The following is a 22,321-nucleotide window of genomic DNA, read 5'->3' as shown; positions in this document are numbered from 1 at the left end:
TCCCCTCTTGAGATAAGCCTGGCTGCTCAGCTCCGCTACCAAAACTGTGTAGTACAGACTTATACCAAAGGTTGGTTTGCTTACACCTGTAGTCATAGTTGTGTGTAGTGGTCCCAGAGGCTACTGCATACAAACTCTGCCTAACAGCTATGTCCACCTTTTAAGGCTTTTTCCCTAGACATTGTACTACCTTGACAGTTGCCCTTTGCTTCTTCCTTAGAGGGGACAATTTGTGTGTCGGGAATTGTAGCACAGTTCGACAGAGAGGGACGAGCTTTAGGTGGAACTGATTTAATAGCTAAGGCTGAACCCGTATTGTGAGGTAGATTATTATTTTTGCCTGAGCAAACAATTCCATCCTTTAATTGCTTTGCTTGTTTTTCCTAATCCTTTGAATATTGAGTGGAATAGCTGTTCCATTCTTGCTCCAGTGTCCATATATTTATGGGTCATTAGATGACATAATACGTGTATGTAACCCATATGTAAGGCTGCCTTGAAGCTCAAAATGCAGCTGCTTTCTGACGCTGCCACCAGTAGATGTCTCGGGAGTCTTTTGAACTGTGTTTTAATTTGACAGGTGGCTTCGAAATATCCTTTGCATGGTAGTGGTGTCTAGTAGCCATATGGATATATGTCTACCTCTGATGGTCTGAAATGTGGAGCCTGGGCAATGTTCTTGTATATTTCTTCACTGATTATGTTGACGGTTGCCCCTGTGTCTACTACGAACTCCGCTTGTAGGTCATTTATTTCTAGCAGAAAAGTCAGACTCTGTTCCTTCGCTATCTGGTTGCAGTGCATAGAGGTAGCCTTTCTTTTGTGGTTCTTCTGCTGATGAGCTTGATCCACTATCCGAGGGTGACTGTTCGACGAGATATCTTATGTGCCGTCCTGTCCTTCTTGGTTGACGAGATGTCGATGGGTGACGTAATCACCATTCTGTTGTCTTCTTTTATTCTTGTTTTATGTCCTCTATCCGAAGGCTTTCTCTGTATAGACTCGCCGAGTTGTCTTGGTGATGCATCATTGTCGCTGGAATTGCAATGGCCTTTTCCTTCACCCTTGGCATCGATGAGCTTGCGCCTTATCCTCTTGCAGCACTGCGAGACATTTTACATACCGCCTTGAAATGGTTTTCATCTCCGCAGGCTGCACATTGTTGGCAGATGGCTGGGCACATTCCCTCATGTGGAAATTTGTACCCAAATCGAAAAATAATTGGTCTACCAGTCCTGGCGGGTGAGTGGCTGTCGCCATCTTGTTTATCGTTGCAGTATTAGGACCCAGTATTTTTAATTTGTTCATTGCTTCTGCTTGATGCTCCACTGCCATAGATTAATGCACCAGATCTCTTCCAAAGTCCTGGGCTTTTGAAGTAGGAGTTTTCTGTATTGTGTCGACTCACATACTGCTATTATCTGATATCGCAACGCCTCATCATTCGAGTAATTCTGTGTCGTGGTGTGGAACATGTGTCTTTCGTAGTCCACATTTGTGTGTGACGTGAAATAATCAGTCAACACTGCTCTGAGCATTCTGTAGGAGTCCATTGCATCTTCAGGTAGTTCATCTACTATGTCTCTTACTGTCGGACCTATGGACAAGGAGAGCAGGCATCTTTTCTTGTCGTCGTCAAGCAGGCCTATTGCTTTGAGATAGACATCGAAGTCCCTCACCCATCTTGCCCATCTGGTCCTGGATTACTGGTTTCTGTGATATCGAATGCTCTTGGTAGTTGCATGGATAGGCCTTCCTGGAAGCACGTTGGGAAACCATTTGGTGAGGTGACTGTTACCGTGTCTGGGTTCTCTTCCTCCAACATTATGGCAGGGCCTCAGAGTCAAGTGGCCCACTGTAAGATATACTGTAAGTGAGGTAGCGTCTGATCTCTCACCCTGGTGTTGGTTCACTTGCCATGCTGTTAATGTTTCCTGGTGTTTTGTTGTATGCTGGATGTCCAACTCAGCTGAGCTCACCCCGCTTGTGCCTCAGCTGCACGTGACTTGTCCTTCAGGATTTCTCAAGTGTCCTCCTTCTTCTCTATACATGTGTCTTCATGTGATCATTCCCCCCTTGGGCCCATGGCTGATGATGTGCTTCTTTTACTCAAGTCGTTAGCTGTCAGTGTCAGTGATTCTTACCGACCCTTCACAGGATCGCCATGTATTGTGCTGCTTAGGCCTTCCCAGCGCGTGTTTTCTCTGCACTGCCTCGCCAACACGGACACTGCAGTCTGTACTGCGCTCACCAACCACTGTGTTGTGGCAGGTGCTTCAGACCAATCTACGGGTTCCCAACAGCCCCAGTACAGCGGGTGCACAGGCTGCGCAGCGGTCCCTGGCAGTTAAATGTTTCACACTTCGCAGGTTCACCGCTTCATCACCAGTGTGTTGTCGTGGGCCTTGGGACCTTCAAGACCACCCACCAGATATCCCACACTGCGCCCTGCACCCAAAGGAAGACGCGGACAGAGAGAAGTAAAGGTAATGGTTGTGACTAATGCACAGGTGTGCAGTCACGTGTGGGTGTTTGGTGAACATGGGCGGTTGTGGCCATGTGTTGTAGGCAAATAAAAGAGGCGTGCGGGCTCCCGCACGCTAGTTGCTTGAACTCTAATGCTGGCTCTGTGTGTATTTATTTTGTGTGTGTCACTGAGTTGGGCCTGGCCTCTCCAGAGCCCTTAACAACTGGCGACAAGGGTTTGTAGAAATTGCGTGTGTGCCGGCCTTCCCAACACGCACACCATTGCCTGGCTCCTGTGGTGGGAGCTACCGGCAGCAAGGGTTCCCTGTGGCGCAGCCGACCCTCCCGGCACGCCCGAGGTGCCTCAATGTGCGGGGAAAGTAAACAAAAAAAAGAAGGTTTGTGGCACGTACAGCACGTGAAGAGGAAGCATCCATCTGGCTTTGCAGCCAGCGCGCTGCCAACCCACACAGCATGGCGCCTGCCCAAACTCCCGCCTCGAGAATTCCCTCGGCGGTGGAGCACGGGCTGTGAAAGTGAAACACTTGCGGTTGGCCGGGTATCCAGAAGAGCCCTGCCGATGAGTGAAGTGAACAATCCCTGCACTCCCACCTCAGCAGACTTCTCTGTGGTGGAGCGCAGGGCGGGGGACCATAAAGACAATATATGTACATGAAACAAGACCACCCGGACTATGCCGGTGCGAGGCAGATTGCTGCAGCTGCCAGCCCCACGGTGGCTGTCGCCTCAAGAGTGCTTGCGTGTCGCAAAAACTGTGCAAGTTCTGTGGAGGGGGTTGCCGCACACGGGGCCGTGTCCATTGGTGGGACGGCAGTGTGGATGGTGCCACAATGCAGGAACCTTCTCCATTTACCGGGGTCAATGAGCCAGAGCCATGTAGAAAGCGGTGGGCAGAGATTGCTGCCAACATGGCGTTCATCGTAGAGGAAGCCAATGGTATGGAGGAGGATACAGGAGAGTGCATAAACGAGAACGAGGTGATCGCATCACTTGAGTGGGACTACAACACTGAAGATGTGTTCTTCCTGTCAGGGCAGGAGCTGTTACCACCAGCAGGCAAACTAGAACAGGAGCCGAGGCCACCGGCAAGCGACTAAGTGGCAGCCAAGCGGTAAGGCAGCAGAAGAGGGCCCAGAAGGCCTGTGCCCGCCAGCGCATGAGTACGAGTGGCCAAAGATAGAGCCGCGGCTGGACTCTAGATGTGATTTAGGCTGTTGTTAATAAAAGTTTATGTTGTTGTTCAGGTTCTTACCCTTGGCATCGGATGTTGTGACTAATGCATAAGCAGTGCAGTCATCTGTGGGTGTTTGGTGACCACAGCACGTCGCTGCCACGGACGGCTGTGGTCACGTGTTGTATGCAAATGAAAGAGGCGTGCAGTCTCCCATGCATCAGTTGCTTGAACTCTAATGCTGACTCTGTGCATTTATTTTGTGTGTGTTACTGAGTTGGGCCTGGTCTCCCCAGAGCCCTTAACAGTAACCTCTTTATTCTTCCTTCTCCTTCCTTATTACCCCTTTCTTCTCCCTTTCCTCCCTATCATATCCCGTTCAGTGCCTTCCCCCTATGAGGTTGTCCCCCCCTCATGAGACAGCTTTCCTGGCTTCATGATAATATAGCAGGGTGCGCTATTTTGATGTGCACTACTTTCCATGCACTGTTTTGAGTTTTTCTATTTTGAAATGTGCTGTTTTTAATCAAGACCCTCTTTCTGCATCTTTGGGGGGAATGTCCTGGCTTGAGGGACTTGTGGTTGGAGGTAAGATCTGCAATAAGTTATGGAGTAGGATTTCCAATCCCTGAGTTGGCGCAAAAACCTCTAAGAGTCTACAGAGTAGGCAGGAGCACATTTGTGGAGGGTGAATAGTGTGCGGTGTGCGAAGCAGTGTGTCTGGTGTGAGTCGTAAGGACAGACCGCTGCTGAAAACACGCTTCACTCTGCAGTCCTCTTTCGATCCCTACTGATTTCTACTGAACCAGAAAGGACTTCCTACTTAAACATCGCGCAGGCGCGGAGCGCGGCGCGGTGTGCGAAGCAGTGTGTCTGGTGTGAGTCGTGAGGACAGACCGCTGCTGAAAACACACTTCACTCTGCAGTCCTCTTTCGATCCTTACTGATTTCTACTGAAGCAGAAAGGACTTCCTACTTAAACACCGCGCAGGCGCAGAGCGCGGCGCAGTGTGCAAAGCAGTGTGTCTGGTGTGAGTCATGAGGACAGACCGCTGCTGAAAACACACTTCACTCTGCAGTCCTCTTTCGATCCCTACTGATTTCTACTGAAACAGAAAGGACTTCCTACTTAAACACTGCGCAGGCGCGGAGCGCGGCACAGTGTGCGAAGCAGTATGTCTGGTGTCCAGTGTCAGGTGCCAGGTGACGAGGTAAGCAGCCCTTCACGGCAAGGGCTGTGCGTTCAACCTCATTAATCCACTCTGACTCTTACGGCAATTCCACTTACAGTCAAGCCACAGTCAAGCCTTTCCTCATGGCACCTCTTTCACCAACTGGAGACGACATAAGCCGTCGTCTGCGGAGCATAAAATCATCCCAAGAACAGCTAGAACCACAAGTCATCCAGGATCCTAGGGAACCGAGGGAGGGAAAAAGTTGCAAAACAGGAAAAGGTTCCTCTGTGCCATCAACGTCGACCCCGACTGAAAAAATCAAAAACCCCATCCCCTCCGCTCTCACAAAGTTACTGCAACTTCTGAAAGAGTTCTCCCAGCCATTAAACCCACATCCGCAAGCGGACGTTGAGGCCATTGTGTCCCTCGAGGGGGAGAGCTTAACCACCATCGAGCCCCCTCCAGCGTTGCCTGTGGCTGAGGCGGCGGAGGTAGAAAACTTGCAAGAGGCCGTTACAAAGAAGCTCACCCCAGCGGTTGTATCTTCGAGTCCATTAGGATCACCTTCGCGCAAAGCACCCGGCAGTCCCACCGTCTTGACGAGTGAGTCCTCGCCGGAGACTGTCGGAGGACAGTCGCAGCTGGGCTCTGAATGGCTGGGTGCAGCGCGCACGACTCGACCCACCGCTGAGGCTACGCCTCTCAGGCCTCCCTTAGCAGCACTGCACTTCCATGCAGTAACTCGGGAGAACATTTCAAGTAAAGTAAGCGCAAGCATTCAGCCGCCAGCCCCGCCAGCCGAAGGGAAAGTGACTACAGCCCAAATTCACCAAAGTAAATTCACACCTGGAAAGCAGCAAAAACGGCCAAAGCAAAGCAAGCAGTTAAATACACAAGCTACCCCTAAGGGAAACATTTCCAACGACTCATGGGATACGGAAAACGAGGAGCAAACCCATTCGCCAAACGACTCAGTGTTCGAAGTATCTCACGGGTCATCCTCCTTCCATCAGATGGCGGTCGCTGAAGCAAATGAGCCGACAGGCCAAAATTCGCCTGGGAAAGTCCCAAAGTCCGGTGTGTGCCCACCACACGCCACCTCTACGCAAAGCCCAAACTCTGCCTTGGTTGTGGATCTCCCTCCAGCCTTAGGTGAGACTCAGTCGACGCTTCAGGGCCCCCAAACTAGAGCGCCAGGACACCCAAACCAGGCCTCAAAGACTTTGTTCTCAAAAGTGACCACAAAAACAAGATCTACATCCGAAAAAACATTTACCAAGAAACATCGGAAACTAGTCCCAAAAACTCAAGGGGGCTCAAAATGTCTACCAGCGCCCCTGATATCTGCAACTCTAAAAGAATACTTCATAACACAACACAAAAGAAATCTAGACCAAGACCCTGAGTTGTCCGATGCAGAAATCCTGGAGGCTATCCAAGACTCGCCCCAAAGATCCAAAGCACGAAAAACGGACCTGACCCCGCAGGGCTCGCGGTTAAGCCCAAAACCTCAACCACAACCTGGCCCAACTACGGACAGGATCGTGGTGACTGATAGCTCAGTGCCACAAACAAACAGCAAACATAATTAAAAAAACGAGAGCGCCCAAAACAGAACAGATATTGGATCTCAAAACACCGAATCATCACACGACAACTCTGACACTGAACCCGCGCCGGAAGTCGAAAAGAATCACACTCCAGATACCCTGACAAGAGACAGGTGTATTCCAGATCCTAGAAATCGCCAGACCGTGGACCACTACGCATGGACTCGGCCACACATTCAGGGAAAACCTAGCAGACTCTCGGGAGAATTCCCTCTCATCACCCAAGGAGAAACGACACCAGCAGAAAAAAGATCCTCGGAAAGATTGTCCCAGCCTTCTACGGACAGAGGCCTAAAAACTCCAACAAAACCACGTCACTCAAGTGAAATTCCACTTACGGCAGACAAGGAGACACCATAAAAAAAATAAATAGATCTTCTATCCATCATGTCGGCATTCACGATAGCCCTAAATCCATTTGGCAAGCTCTATGACTCAATCCACAAGGCCCTCACAGATAACACCGCAATGATAAGCACCATGAAAGACAAACTGTCCTTCATAGAAGGCTACCTAACTGCAGTTGAGCGAAACTGTAACAGTACGGAAAAAATCTTGGGCAAAAAAATAGACAAACTGGGCGAGGAACTGTGTAAGAACAGAATCTTGGGGCAAACCACCAAACCATTCAATCAAATTCTACCCAGACTTTAGACAGCGAGAAGTTCAAGGAACTGGCCCCTATTTTTACAAAAATCTCGACAAAGCACTCTTCACTAATATCACCAGCAGACCCCGTAGGCCAGTCGGCAAGAAGCGCAAATCAAATAAAGGAGAGGAACCTTTCAAACACTCTACTATGCACACAAGTTAAGTCGACAGAGGAAAAGCCGCCGCAGGGCCCCAACCCTAAAGTCTACACGTCTCATAATCAAAGGGGGAATAACAGTCCCAAAACAGCAAAAACCCAAATCAAGGTAGGCCCCGCGGTCGTCCTGATAACAAATGATGACCATGACCTTTCCTTGGACCTGGGGGAAACATCCCAGCACCTAGATGCCGAAGAATCTACTCCTGCTCCATCGACAAATCCAGTGATAGTAACTAAGACAGTCCCTGATCTTGGCAAGGAACAAGTGGCACCTACCCCTCGGGACAGAGAAAAACTAACAGTCGAAAAGTCGGTGGCTCGCACTCAAAGGCCGCGCTCAAACCCTCCAAGCGCTGCTTTAGAAGCCCTCAAAAACCTAAAGAAAACCGAAAATCACAGACCTGATCTGAAACTCGAACCGAGATTAGGACAAAACCATCGACACGATAGTCACTGAGTCCACTCTTTCAAGAAGTCCATGAGAACTAGTGAGGCGGAAGTCAAAATAAACTCCAAACTGGCTGACTCGTCGCTTTTCAAATTGGAACAAACCTCAGCTTAAGACAGCTACCTGGTACTAAATCGAAGAACAGTATTGAGAATACTGGGAAAAATCGACAAGCTCAAACACATAACTTCTGACGACTTCATACTCATCGAGCCTTATCATCGGGAGCACAAAGCAAAAGCATATCTCCACATAAGAAACAAGGCGTTAAGTGAAATCACCTCCGAAGTAACGAAAGACCTTCACTACATAGGTCTAAAAATACAACACCTGCAGAAGCCCAAAACAGTCCAGGTGGGCGGCGACAGGTCAAGGAGGGGGCCCTCGAGCCAACGCCACGATAAGCGCTCCCCATCAAGAGACTACAGACGGACAGACGCCAGAAAAAGACGGGAAGAGGAGGGGGTCAAACTCCATGACGATCGCTTAAAAAAGTGGAATCATGAAAATTATGCATCGTCCACCTCCTCTCACATACTCGCTGAGAGCACCCAAGAGCGACATCAGACAGAAGCAAAGGTGACCCCGCCGTAGAGGGAGTCGACAGAAACACCTGCCTCAAATCCATGGAAATGGATTGCTGACACTTTCTCACGAAATCAAAGGAAATAGCAGCGACCGTTGTGTTCCACTGATACCAAGAGGCTGTCTGAGAACTCAACGACCCAGCTCAAAGAAAGTGCCCTCACAATGGCATCATGGAACACCAGAGGATACCGCCACCTAACCAGACCAAGTGACATAAATCTGGGCGCATTCGACTTGATCTGTTTGCAAGAAACTTGGCTCCTGGACAAACCAGCCTTGGACGGGTTTGAAATTGAAGTCTCACCAGCTACAAGTTCCACGGTGGGCCGACCATCAGCGGGCCTGCTGACTGCCATCCGTGTGGGTTCAGGGATCGCCCCAAAGGGTAAAATCGCAGAGGGCTACGGCATGCTTGCTTCACTATCCACATGGCTTCACCACTACCATGGCCGAGACTCCTTGGTAAACACCGATTTAGCCAAAATCAACTTATACTGGAACCCGGCGAGAACAACCACAAAAGACTTCTGCAACTCGACAGCAAATATTATCGACGAAATTACAATCGACCGGAAGGTTCCAAACATCATAATATGCGGAGACCTGAACGCCAATTGTGAGGCAGATACTAGGAAGGGCAAAGCACACAAGCCACAATCGCTGGCCGACAAAAGAGGCCGCACATGGTCTAATTTAATGAAATCAAGAAAATTCCACAACGCGGCAGCTATACGAGACAGCGGTACCCAAGTACCAACTTGGGAAGGGGCCGGATCCGTTGCTACCTTAGATTACATCTTCATCACGGAAGGCCTGATCCCATACTTCGTGGACTGCACAGTCATAAAAACAATCGAAAGTGACCACAATCTCCTGCAGATGTCTTGGGATGGAGCGTTACTGAAAAGACCTCAGTACTCACCCGACATAGAATCAAACACGCAACAAAATCGACTCTGGCTAACATCGGAAAACATAAGATCCTTCCAGGCCAACCTAAGCAAGAAACATGGTCAAAACAGCTCGGAAGAAGCAAGACCCGAGTACACGTCTCTATTAGCTGCCCACAAAGTGAGTTTTACTGGCAAAACACGAAACCATCCTACCCACACCCACATGTTCAACAATGCGGTCATTGGAAAGCGATTAGAGGTGAGAAAGTTAAAAAATCTAGCAGTGGAAACTGACGCTTGGACTACATACTACATGTCAGTCAGGTCCTACAAAACTTGGCTAAAGCAACAACGGCAGACCATGTACCAGAATGACGCGGAAGCCATGCTACGTTCCTGGGCATCAAGAAACATCAGAGACTTCTGGTTGCTCCTTAAGAGCGTAAACGGCCAGACGGCTCCACTGATCTCAAACTCGGTATCTGAACAAAACTGGATCGCACACTTCACAGATCTTTACCATTCTCCTCAAACCTCAGCTAAAATTATCCCTCCCACGACCACGGAACCATGGATCAAATTGGACAATGTGAAAGACATATCCAGAAAAATTGCCATCTTAAAATCGTCCAGGGCTCCCGGACCTGACGGGCTAACTAACTTAGACCTCAAGGAGCACCCCAAAGACTGGGCACACGCAATTGGCGAGCTATTCAAACAGTGCCAACAACAGAAGCAAATTCCGAAAACCTGGACAGAAGCAGTCTTAGTCCCGATTTTCAAGAAAGGGGACAGGGGCTCCCCAGCGAACTATAGACCAATTGTCCTATTAGACATTATCGGCAAGATCTTTGCGTCCCTTCTACTGTTTCACTTCAAAAAATGGGCCAGTAACTCACCTTCAGCTGACATTTTTCAAACTGGCTTCCAAAAGGGCGCTGGCACAACAATAAATCTGCTAATTCTCAACATCATCAAAGCGAAAGTAAAGAGAGGGGCGCCCAAGGTCTACATGGCGATGGTGGATCTATCTCAAGCCTTCGATATGGTGGATCGAAACAAATTGTGGGCAAAGTTAACAGCTTGGAATTGCCCGGGTCCTGTGCTGGAGCCAATAATGGCCCTACATACATCAACATCTCTACGGGTGCGCCTCAGTCGTCAAGGTACCCTCTCAGACCAGATCAACACAGAACGAGGGGTCAAACAGGGCTGTCCACTGGCCCCTGCGCTGTTCATAGCTTTCATCTGTGATTTTCAAGAATCAGAAAAAAAAGTGTGATCTTTTCCACCCAAAGTTGGCACCTATATGATGTCAAGATTGTGGTACGCCAACGACCTGATTCTCATGGATCAGACTGCAATAGGCCTACAAAGGCAACTTACAAACCTAGCGGCATACATGGGAGGTCATTACGACCCAGGCGGTAAGTACACCAACTTTACCACCATGGTGTAAACTACGTTTACACCATGGTGGATGGCGGATTTACCGCCCCATTCCAAGGTGAGTGGGGCGGTAAATCCCCATTTCCCCTTCCCCATTCCCATTTTTGCCCCATAGGGCATAATGGGAGTGGGGAAAGCGCTAATTACGGCACTGTAAATTACGGTGCCGTAATTAGCACCAAGGCGGTTTAGCGCCATGGATTTTAACGCCTGCTAAAAGCAGCCGTTAAAATTGGAATCAGGCGTTAAGGGTTAACGACGGCGTTAACCCTTAACGCCTGGGTCGGAGGTTAATGACCTCCATGGAAAGCAATAACCTAAAGATCAACAAATCCAAGACCAAAATTCTGATATTCTCAAAAACATCAAAGAAATAACAGTCAAACAACTCCTGTTATCTCGAAAAGACCAAAATCAAACAGGTCAGCGAATACAAATATTTGTGAATTCAGATTGACAACACTCTTAAAGAAAACTCTCTTCAAAACTCACTCTGGGGAAAAATGAGAAATCTAACTGCACAAACACGTGCAGTGGATAAAAGGTTCGGGAAGTTCTCGTGGTTTCCCGCTCTCCAGTTCTACAAATCAAAAGTAGTTCCGGCTATAACCTACGGAATGGCGGCCAACCTAACCCTCCCAGCAGAGTATTGGACCCAGTTGGAGGGATTCCTTTGGAAATCAGTGCTGGGCCTACCCAAGTCAGCCCCTATGCCAGCGATCCGCCGAGTTCTGGGCTTGCCATCTTCAGCCGGGGTGGTGACGCAAAGCGCCACACAGCTCTACAGAGAAATCTTGATGCCCAGATCACTTCCAATTTTGCAGGTGGTAGCCTCTGAAATCATCAAGAGATCTTGCAAACCTTTAACTGATTGGGTTACCAAAATCCAAGCCAAACTGGAAGAAGTAGTGTGCAATGAAGAAACCCTGATTTCAAACCCAAGACGAGTAAAGACCAAACTCGAGCAACAAGATTGGATTAACACAAACGAAAACATTCAGCTTTACAAATCTTTAAAGCACCTCCCACCATCATACAACCAGCTGAAGGTCCCTCTCAAATATTGTGAGAAATTTCCTGCAAAAGAACTAAGGAAAACATATATGCGTGCTCGACTAAATCTCCTTCTGACCAGGGACATTTTGAATACTAGAGCTCTTTCTCCGGTTCCAGACTGCTGTCTGTGTGGAGTTCCAGATGAAGTAGAATCTGTGCGCCATCTGCTCATGTCCTGCCCAGCATTATCACACGAAAGGCAAGCATACATGACACCACTTACTTCGCAGGCAACGACACTAGACGAAGAAACTTGTTGGTCCCGTCTGAGAGCAGGCAAATCCGTCAGATGGTCCAGGACGACAGCCAAATTTCTGTCAGTGGCCCTAAAAAAAGCAAACGCAAAGGCTGACATTTCACCTTTTGTTGTCTGTCTGCCTGGCCGCACTACCACGACCGAACCTGTCACCTAACCTATGATCAAACCAACTGTGTGACTAAACTCGATTCGAATGTGGTGTCCTTACGTAGCTTGTAAACGGCCAAAGACTGCACCAACGCTGAAACTGCTCTTTTGTAAAAACCTAACAGGTTATAAACAAATAAATTTTTTTTTACAGAAATAATACAAAACCTATTGCTAGTAGGCAAACCCACGATTGCTTCAATGTATGCAAAAAAAGCAAGGTCTTCTATGAACTGGATGCCTTCCATGTGGGATGAGTTGGCTTTGGAGAATGACAATTCAATATACAAGGGCTCCTGGTTGGGACCCTATTATGCCCAGGAGGGCTCTATATTCAAAAACAAAGTGAACAGGGTCGGACTCACTTATTCGATTGCCCCGAGAGTATTATTAATATAACATAGTAGACACTCCTTTTTTTACGATAAATTTTATATTCAAAAGGAAAAGACCTAATGGTCTAGTAGCACACAAAATACATACGAGTTGCCCGGTAAAAGCGGGTTCATTACCGGCATGCCGGAACGTGCAAGTCTCTGCTCGTATGAACCCGCTAACAGCGGGTGATTATGAGTGCGTGAGCACACGCGTTCCCCCATGCCGGCAGTGGCAATACCGCCATGCCGGTAAAGGGCCACCAACCCCCCTATACCGGCATTGCGGGGCCCGCCCATTGCGTAACCACCTCATAGCAACCCCTAAATACCGGCACGGTAATACCGGCACGGTATTACCGTGTTCGCAAAAAACGGACCCGGAAATTACGTCATCGCGCAGGAACGGGAAATGGGCCGGCGGCCATTTTTGAAAACACAATCCATTGCCATCCTCCACAACCACCACTTCTTTCGTGTTGTTGTGTGCCACAACAGAAGCAGGATGTCTAAGGCTACCAAGAAGTCGACCCCAAGGAAGAGAAAGCAGCGTTTTTCAGATGCAGAACTAAGCATGCTTGCTAACACCCTTGCACAGCATGCAGATACGATCAGAAGCACTGACCTGAAGCATGCGGCCCAAACAAAAAAAAAAAGTCTGGCAGGAGGTCGCACAGAGGGTGTCGGCAGTGGGGAGCACTCCAAGGAGTGTGCGTGACTGCTGGAAGCGGTGGGACGACCTCCGCCTCTGGGTGAGGAAGATCCTGGCGGACAACAGGAGGGCTGCAATGGCGACAGGCGGGGGCCCACACTCCCCTGTGAAGTTGACGGCATGGGAGGAGATCGCAAGTTCCTTTATAGACCCTGAATCAATCAAGGAAATTGGAGACCAGGAGGTTGGCGCCGCATCATCCACAGAGGAAGGTGAGTGAACCATCACATCCATGTAGACTAAACCATGATGTGGCACTAGTGATGTGGAAGTGAGACTAGGCAAGGCAATGCATGTCCCAAGGCTACATCAACATATCCATTCAAGAATGTGTGCCACACCCTGAACCACACGCATGCTGAGTGCCAATCCCAATCCCAACAGAGGTGCAACATGACCCAATCATGCCCATGGAACTCACCACACATACACCAAACCAATGCCATGCCACCAGCCATGCATTGATTGCCCACATGCCCCCTCAGAACACCAAATGCCACACCCCAGAAATTAAATGATGCCTGAATGTATGAACATATCACAACGCAATACATCATAGCTGCCATTTGACGCCATCACTGATGACCTGCATCTCTTCTATCCCCCAGGCACCGATGAGGAAGATGGAATGCAGGACAGGGGTGCAAGTTCATCCACTGCACGCCAAGGGACCAGGGCCACCGCCACCCCCCAGCCCAAGAAACTACCTAGAGCAACAGGCAGTGTGCCACGCAAGGCAGTAACCCTGCAGGGGACACCTGCAGCCACAGAACAGCAGCAGCCACCCACAACAGTGGGAGGCGTTTCCATTGATGCTCCGCCAGCCACCGCGGACGTTGTGTCTACAGAGGTGGATAATGAGGGTGACATCATGTCCGGCACACCCACCCCAAGCCCCATTACCAGCCTCCCCCCCTACAGAGTCTGAGTGCATGGACGATCCGTGCCTCCATGACTCGGACCTTGGAGGCTCTGACATTGGCATCTTTGAGGAGGACCGTGCCCTGGATGTGGGCCCCACGCAGGTGCCATCCACCACCCTGCCAGCCACCACCCTGCCAGCCACCACCCTGCCAGCCACCACCCTGTCTACCGCCACCCCGGCCACCAGTACTCCTGCAGCCAACAACTCTTTCGAGGCTCGCCTGGCAAGGGTTGAGGCACGGCAGGAGTCCATGCTGGAACTCATGCAGCAACAAGTAACCACTGGGAATGACGCCATGAGGGACATTGCCATGGCCATCGCAGCCAATACTGCTGCTGTGGAGGCATCGACATGTGCCTTTAGGGAGTGTATGGGGTCACTTACACAGGCCCTGGTTGCGAATCTGCTGCAAATGCAGCGCCCACACCTTGGGAGCCATGCGACTGACCATCGACACCTCCACTGCAACAACCCCTTCCACCTCGGCCCAATCGAGCCCTGTGCGTTTGACGCAGAGGAGTGCACGGCGCTTGACCATGGCACCCCGGATCCAAAAATTGCCAAGAAATAACAGGACAGGCAATGACATATTGAAAATGTACGTTGGTGAAGGGACCACTGTTTGTTGGACATATGGGGACATTTGGGGTTTGTGGGGTGGGTGAGGGAGTTTACTGGGGTATTTTTGGGGTTTGTGGGGTGGGTGAGGGAGTTTACTGGGGGTTGTGAGGGGATTATTTTCACAATATCACGTCTGTTGAAAATACACCGTTGTGTGCAAGCAAATCATTGGCTGGACATACTTCTTTTTGTACATGTACATTTATTGTGTGATGGTGTACAGTGGGGCAGTTCTAACAAAACAAGTGTGCATGTCCACATTCAGCCAGTGTGTCGCAGACACATTACTTTCATTGTCCCTGCGTTTCAAAAGTATTTGTCAATTAGTGCTTGGCGTACAGCATGGCCATCCCATGCATCACGTAATGGCAGGGGGGCTCCTTCGCCTCCGTCTCCATCCCCTTCATCCTCACCCGGCCCATGCATGTCAATGTCTTGTGGTAGTGGTACATTCCTTCAGACGCACAAGTTGTGCAGCATAACACAGGCCATGGTGATCTTTGCCACCTTCTCGGGCCTATATAGGAGTGCCCCAACAGACCTGCTTAGGCAGCGGAACCGCACCTTCAACAGGCCAAAGGTCTGCTCAATCACAACACGGGTACGAGTGTGCACACGATTGTACTCCTCGTCATGGCTGTTCTGCGGGTTCCGCACAGGGGTAAGTAGCCACAGCCTCAAGGGATATCCTCCATCACCTGAAGAAGATACAAATAGGTGTGTGTCACTCTGAACTGTCACCTTCAGGGAGCACGGTCATGGCAGCAGCTATTTGGTGTGGGCATGCACATGTCCCTGTACGTGTACAAAATAGTCACCTATATGCAATGTATACTGTACAGAGGTATGGTACACAGGATGGGGTTAACTAGATGATGCAGGGTGTAATCCTGCATGCTGAGGCAGATGTGCTGTGGTAGTGCGACAATGTTTAGTCTCAAATTCATGCTGTATATTGATTGCTATGCATGGTCACACTAGCCGCATTGCCACAGTTGCCATCCTATTCAGTCATGCATTGCTTGCCATCACCATGGTGCCCTGGTTGTGCCTCTTACTTGTTGTCATCCATATGCATTATTTGTGATATGTGGCCCAGTGAGGTGTCCTGTTCCGTTTTGCTGGTTCCAGTGAGGAGTGTTTAGCTCTGCATGCATTCTCCACTCACTGGCTATTGCCACCCAGGTGAACTTTTACCCCCCCTTTCCCACCCTGGTGCAGTAGCCCCCCCCTTCTGCATCCGCACACATCAGTACCCCACAGCATGGCCATGTCCCTGTTGTGCAACTCACCAAGCAGCCAGGCACGTGGTCCAGCATGTCGCTCCATGTGACGGGGTAGCGTGCAGTTGCGCAGTAGGATGGCATGTGTGGATCCGGGATATCGGGCGCAGCAATGGGTGATGATCTTGCTAGAGTCACATACCATTTGCACATTGATGGAGTGGTATAGCTTGCAATTGCGGTACACCGCCTCTATGGCATGGGGGACTACCAATTCCACATGGGCTCAGTCGATGGCTCCGACACAATTGGGCATGCCTGCCAGTACATGGAAGCCTATTGTGGTTTCGGCTATCTCCTGGGTAGTCCGTGGTAGGGATATATGGGTGCTTGCGTGCTTCAGGAGGGCATCCAGCACTTGGTTCAGCATGCGTGAGAATAGTGGTTGTGAAATGACATGCAGCTAGCCCACTGTGTGTTGGTACGTGCCTGTGGCCAGGAAGTGTAGCACATACAACACCTTTAGTAGTGGGGGGATGGCAGTGCGTATTTGTATGTGGCTGGCAATGCCGTTCTGTATCATGTCCACTATGGTGGTGATGGTGTCACGGTCCAACCGGTACAGGGTGTGGATCTGCTCAGGGGTTAGGTTGAATGTGCTGGGTCTGGTGCGTGGGATTGCTGGCTGCCTACGAGGCTCTGGTGGCCGTGCTGGTGGTAATGGCTGGGCCTGTCTCACCATCCTTCTCTTCCTGTGTCTCCTCTGTGCTGCCTGTTTTTGCTGCTGTAGTTGTTGTTGCAGTTGTTGCTGTAGTTGTATCTGTATAGCCATGTCCTCCTGCGCCATGATTGCAAATGCTAGTGGTAGCATTTTGGTGTAGGAAGGGGTGTGGTGTTTAGTTGTGCTCCTTTTGTACTGGGCAACTCGACATTGTCTACACCTGTGGGCGGGCGGCTGTGGTGTGTGGGTGTGCTTAGTTTATACTGGCACAGCCTCCTTTGACTCCACCTGTGGGGATTGTGTGCACCTGTGACAGCTGCCTTGTATCTTGCTTGGTGTTTGCGGGTGGTCCGCGATGCCTGTTTTGCCGGCATCGTGCAGCCCGTGATTACTGGCTTCGCGATGCTGGTATTTGCATGTATGCGTGGGTTGGAATTACCCCCTATAACCGGCATGCCGGTATTTGCTCCCTTGAGGGGGGCGTGTACGCGCCTATGCCGCTAATAGCGGCACCGTTGTTTAGTGTGCCGCTAATACCGGGTTTTCGGGTCGGAATGCAACGGGACTGTAAATGATGCCGGTATTAACATACCGGCATCGTTATTCCCTTACCGGCATACCTCGTAATGAGGCCCATAGAACATCTCTTTAGTGGCCAAACATGAACCAAATGCATAGTATTGTAATACATACATATTTGAGTCATTTTGCGGCTCAATTTTTAGTGCACATCAACTAAAAGCAATGAGTTACCTCCTGTTGCACAAAGAACATAACAGGGGTCTGAACAAATAATACAATTACTAGACACAATATTGAGGTGTTGTAAACAGTGTTGACAATTGACACAAGAAGTAAGATTAGAAAAGTCTACACAGGTGTGTTTCGGCCCTCACAGCTTATCTTTGGCGGGTCTTCATCAGGATGGAAAGAGTTGCAGGATAGCCTGTTCAGTGTGTGTGCTGCCTACAGGATGGGAAAACAAGGGGCAGTGTCAGTATCTCAGTGTTGTCGAATAGGTAAGTTGGAAATCATGACTGTTAATTTTAAATTCAATTAATGCTTACGTGTCTTGCCGTGTTTTAATGATTAAATCAGCACGGTTTCAACCAATGGGGAGAGAAGACGCCTGGAAAGTATTGGATGTCCTCTCTGGCAGACTTCAATGTTTCTACTGGTGAAGTCCGATCTACAAGAGCAATGCTTGTTTCAAAAGTTGGTCAAGGGGATCGACAATCAGGCCTAGCATCAAAGTTTTTTGCAGGCCTTCTTCGAATCAGAGGTGGCTTACCTGTGCAGGCCACGGTGTCTGTTTGGACAAATTGTTGTGGATAGGATGGCTCGACAGTGCTTCTCACTACCAGAGCCTTTGGGGGACACGAACGAAAAAGACGGGCAGGCAACCTAGACGGGTTGAACCTGGTCCCTGCAAAATTTGGAAAAAAGGTAAATTAGGGATCTGTAGTGTCCCAGACTGGAGCCCTCATGGGTCTCGGTGCCTAAGCAGAATTAAAGTATATTGCATCTCTGTGTAAAGAGAAATTTGAAAGAGGTACCTACGTGCTGCCTTAATCCTTGGTGAGAAGGTGTATACAGAGCTGGAATATAGGTGGCGGTGCAGTGGTTCACAGAGGACTTGTAATATACTTTAACTCTGCTTAGGCACCCAGACCCATGTTAACTATCTTGCCTGTCCTAAATTTGTCTTTAATTCTTCCAGCTATATCTTCTAAACCTGGTTTTGAGTTGACAATCAGCGTAAAAGCCTAATTTCTGCTGCTACATGTTCAACATGACTTTACCATCCAGATCAATGAAGACTTGACCATAACAAGACTATTGTACTGGAGGAAGCGACTTCTCGTTCAATTTAATGTAGCATCCAAGCACTGCAGTAAATCTACAAATTCTCTCCTTCCTTCTGAAACCTTAATGTATCCTCAAATACTATCATCATAAGACAGGGAATTCCCTTAAAATGTTAAACAGGATTACCAGGTGTACATTAAATAGGACTGTAAACATTGGTGATGCGTACAGTACAGGCAATGAACATAGGCAGGAGACAAAGCTCCAAATATCAAATATGACCCCTTTAGTATTAAGAGAAGCCTTATAATGAAGACTATACATGTAGGTGTATCATTCCACCACTCCCTCGGCTATGCAAATTATTCTTATTAATCCCTTTAGAAATCATGAGTATTTTGTTTCTAAGGCGGAGAGTCTGGAGCTGGAAATATTAAAAGAAAGTTGCTTTTCAATATACGCACAATCTAGAATATTTCAAAACAGAACCATCTTTTTTTCTAATTATTAAATCATGCTGATGTAAGGAAAGGCAAAAGGAAGATTTTGTACATGAAATTCCATTTACATTTAAAACATTTAACTAGACTAATTTCTATTATTCTAACCAAATGGTTTTACAAAATTCCCTTATTTTTTTCTGTACTTACGCAGTTTTCTATTCTTTAGAATTGTAGGGCGTGCATAAAGGGCCTTTTTTTTAGATGGTAAATCTGAAATAAAAATACAGAATAAAATGATAAAATATTGATGAATCATGCAATTACAGTAGGCACATTAAATAGTTCAGCCATTGTAGTATCTATGGGAAAGACTGGTAGGTTGAGCTATTTAAATAGTGGTGGGCGAAATTGATGCCAGGAGTGCAGTGAAAGTGGATCGTGTAATCAGCAGACAATCCACTGTGAGCTCCCCTGTTAGAGTATTCAGGATAAAAGCACCTTCTCGGCACAATCGGAGAGGCAGAAGCCTGCCTGGAACATGAACATTTCAGTCATTGTGGAGGATGGAATGTTTTTCATGCTTTGGTTGTCTAAAATGTCCAACATTACAGTCAGTCAGTGTGCATGTAACATTTTGGCCTCTTGGGTAGGTTTTTCAATGTGGATGGCAGAGAAATTCTATCCCTCACTACACAGAAATACAAAACCTCTCAGTTACTGGTGTTTCTACTCTCAAAGATACATTTCAATAGATGTTTTTGATTGTCCAATGTAACTGAAACAATATTAAGAATAGGTAGCAGAAACGCACAAAATAGATCACAACAAGGTAGCCACGTTCAGCCTTATAATAAAGATGATTAAGACATCAGTTATAAATCATGCGCATCGTTTTTACAAAATTGACTTTGCCATTCACTTAATAGATAAGAGCCAAACATGTTTCACTGTCATGCCTGTGCATTATTGGGCCTGCTGCTGCTAGGATCATCCTGGTGTCCCTTGGCATCTTAAGAAGTCTGATGATATGTCCAGTCCATCGTTTTGGAGCAGTGGGCCAACATCACCATGGAGTACCAGGGATTGCTGAGCCCTGCTTTGTCCCTTTACATCATTCTACTGCCGATACAAGTGTTTGCTGTTTAGTGTTTCATGTGAGACTGGGGTAAAGGAAGAGGTATTGAGAATATTTCATGTTGCAAGATATTTGCAATATTTTCCGTCTACTATAAAGCTGTGGGTGCGCACCCATTCCTTACATCCTAATTATTCAATGATGCAATTCTATTTTTTCCTACACCTTCCCTTTATGATTGTCCTCTCACTCCTCTTAATTTCCCTCACAAATGCTCTCCCTCATTTTTCTTCCGACATTGATAGCAGCGTGATTTTCGACTTTTCATTTCCTAACTACATTTCTTTTCTTGATGGCAGTTGTTGCAATCAACATTAGAACAGCCATACAATCTGCCCTTTTTATCCACTACTAAGAATGTTGTTCTTCTTTTTGTTCTGACCACCACTGCCCTCAATTCGTTTTACCACAGATTTAACTCTGCCATTGGCCTTCTTTTTCTGTTCTCCCAGTTCCCATAGCTTTTCCCTCATATTGTTATGGAAAGGGGTGAACAAAGGTTTTGTTGGCGCAGTTTAATTGGTGGATATGATATGATATGATATATGATATGGCATTTGTAACGCGCCTATACACAAGTGTTTCAAGGCGCGACGAGGCAGGGAGGGGGGAACAAGGGGAAGACAGACAACGATCCTACTAGGCCAGGTGTCATTCAGACCGCGCAAGTGCAGGGGTAGGGGGAAGGGAAAAAGTGCAAGGGGAAGGGAGGGGGGGAGTGCAGTACAAATAAGTAGAATAGAAATAAAATAATGAATAAATAGGGCCATCTGGTGGCAAGTGCAAGGTAAGTGCAGACAAGTGCTGGGGGGGGGGAGGCTGTAGGGATACAGAGACAGTCCCGCAGTGCAGGGGGTTGCCAGGGAGGCAGTGCAAGTGAAGAGTGACTGGGCCCAGGACCGAGGTCGGTGAGAGTGGCCCAGTTGCAGAATCAGTGCAGTTTAGGTGAAGAATTTAGCAGGGGAGAGGGAGAGAGAAAGCAGAAGTGAAGAGGAAGGTTTTGAGGTGCTTCCGGAACCGGAGATGGTTCTCCTCAAGTTTCAGGGAGGCAGGAAGGCTGTTCCAGAGGGAGGCCCCTGCCGCGGAGAGAGATCTACCCCCAGCTCGTTGCTTCGAGAAGCGGCTGACCCTGAGGGAGTTGGAGACGGATGAGCGTAGGGCTCGGGAAGGAAGATATTTAGGAAGAGAGAGTTGAAGGTATTTAGGCCCCAGGCCCCAGAAGGCCTTGTGGACAATGCAGAGGGTTTTGAACTTAATCCTCGCAGCCACTGGGAGCCAGTGTAGAGATTTCAGTCCTGGAGAGATACGGTCCCTGGGCTTGAGGCCAAGGACAAGTCTCGCAGTTCTGTTCTGGATGAGTTGCAGAGGGCGGAGAGTGGAGGCAGGCAGATTAAGATAGAGGCTGTTACAGTAGTCCAGCTTCGAGAGAACCAGGGCTCGGGAGACAGTGAGCTTCTGGCACATCATACCTCTCATCTAGCTGATCAAAATCACCCCCAATTCCTGCTCCCCATGTGCCCATGTGGCACAAGTCTATTGGTAAGACACCTCTTTTTGCATTAGGTACTTGAACATGTCCCCCTTTTTATAGAATGTGTTGTGCCTCTGAAATGGCCAAAGTGTTCATTCAAAAAAACAGACCAAAGCAGATTCGCTTTGATAATGCATGCTCACATTAAGGGTTCGGTAAGACATCCCAGAAGGTTGATCAAATACCATCTGTTTTTTCTGTTCTGTATACATCCAATTGTGCCGATTGGGGTACTGTAGAGGTACTGTAGGGCTGCTTATACCTTGAACTATACTTTGAATTTATTGACTGTTATTTATTTTTCGAAATTGATTGCTTTTGAGGTTTGGTGCCCACTCTGATCCCTTTCCAAACTGTTCATGCAACCACAGCAAAACTCCCAAAACCACATCTTGGGTGGAATTGCCAGGGGGATTTTTCTCCACCACCGCCATTCGGTCTATGGTGTGAAAATCAGCAGTTACGCCCATCTAGCTGGATTTTTCTTGCCCGGGTCGACATTATTCTCTGTACTTGGTTTTGCTGCCACCACAATATATCTGAAACCATTACCTCAGAGAAGAGGAAGGGGAAAGGGGTTTTAAGCAGCAGGGTATCTGCTTAGTATGGCATTGGCAGTTGCATAAATATGCCTCATCACTGAATGTTTTTTCTTGCTGCATTCCACCATGTAATCCAATGAGGGCTTGTTAACTCTATTCCTCCCAATCACCAATTCCTAAACATCAAGCTG

General features: G+C 48.3%; 1 protein-coding gene across 1 annotated transcript in view; it reads right to left on the bottom strand.

Moving 5' to 3' along the window:
- Positions 1–22,321, bottom strand: part of LOC138467288 (uncharacterized) — a 5,113,521-nt gene that overhangs the window by 1,239,421 nt on the left and 3,851,779 nt on the right. The window contains exon 18 of the mRNA XM_069607285.1: positions 19,130–19,192. Within this exon, the coding sequence (XP_069463386.1) occupies positions 19,130–19,192 (63 nt within the window). The remainder of the gene's footprint in view (positions 1–19,129; positions 19,193–22,321) is intronic.

The sequence above is a fragment of the Ambystoma mexicanum genome, chromosome 4q (assembly GCF_040938575.1).
Source record: "Ambystoma mexicanum isolate Mex_15411 chromosome 4q, UKY_AmexF1_1, whole genome shotgun sequence".
NCBI classification, from domain to species: domain Eukaryota; kingdom Metazoa; phylum Chordata; class Amphibia; order Caudata; family Ambystomatidae; genus Ambystoma; species Ambystoma mexicanum.
This window is presented reverse-complemented; position numbering and strand designations above follow the sequence as displayed.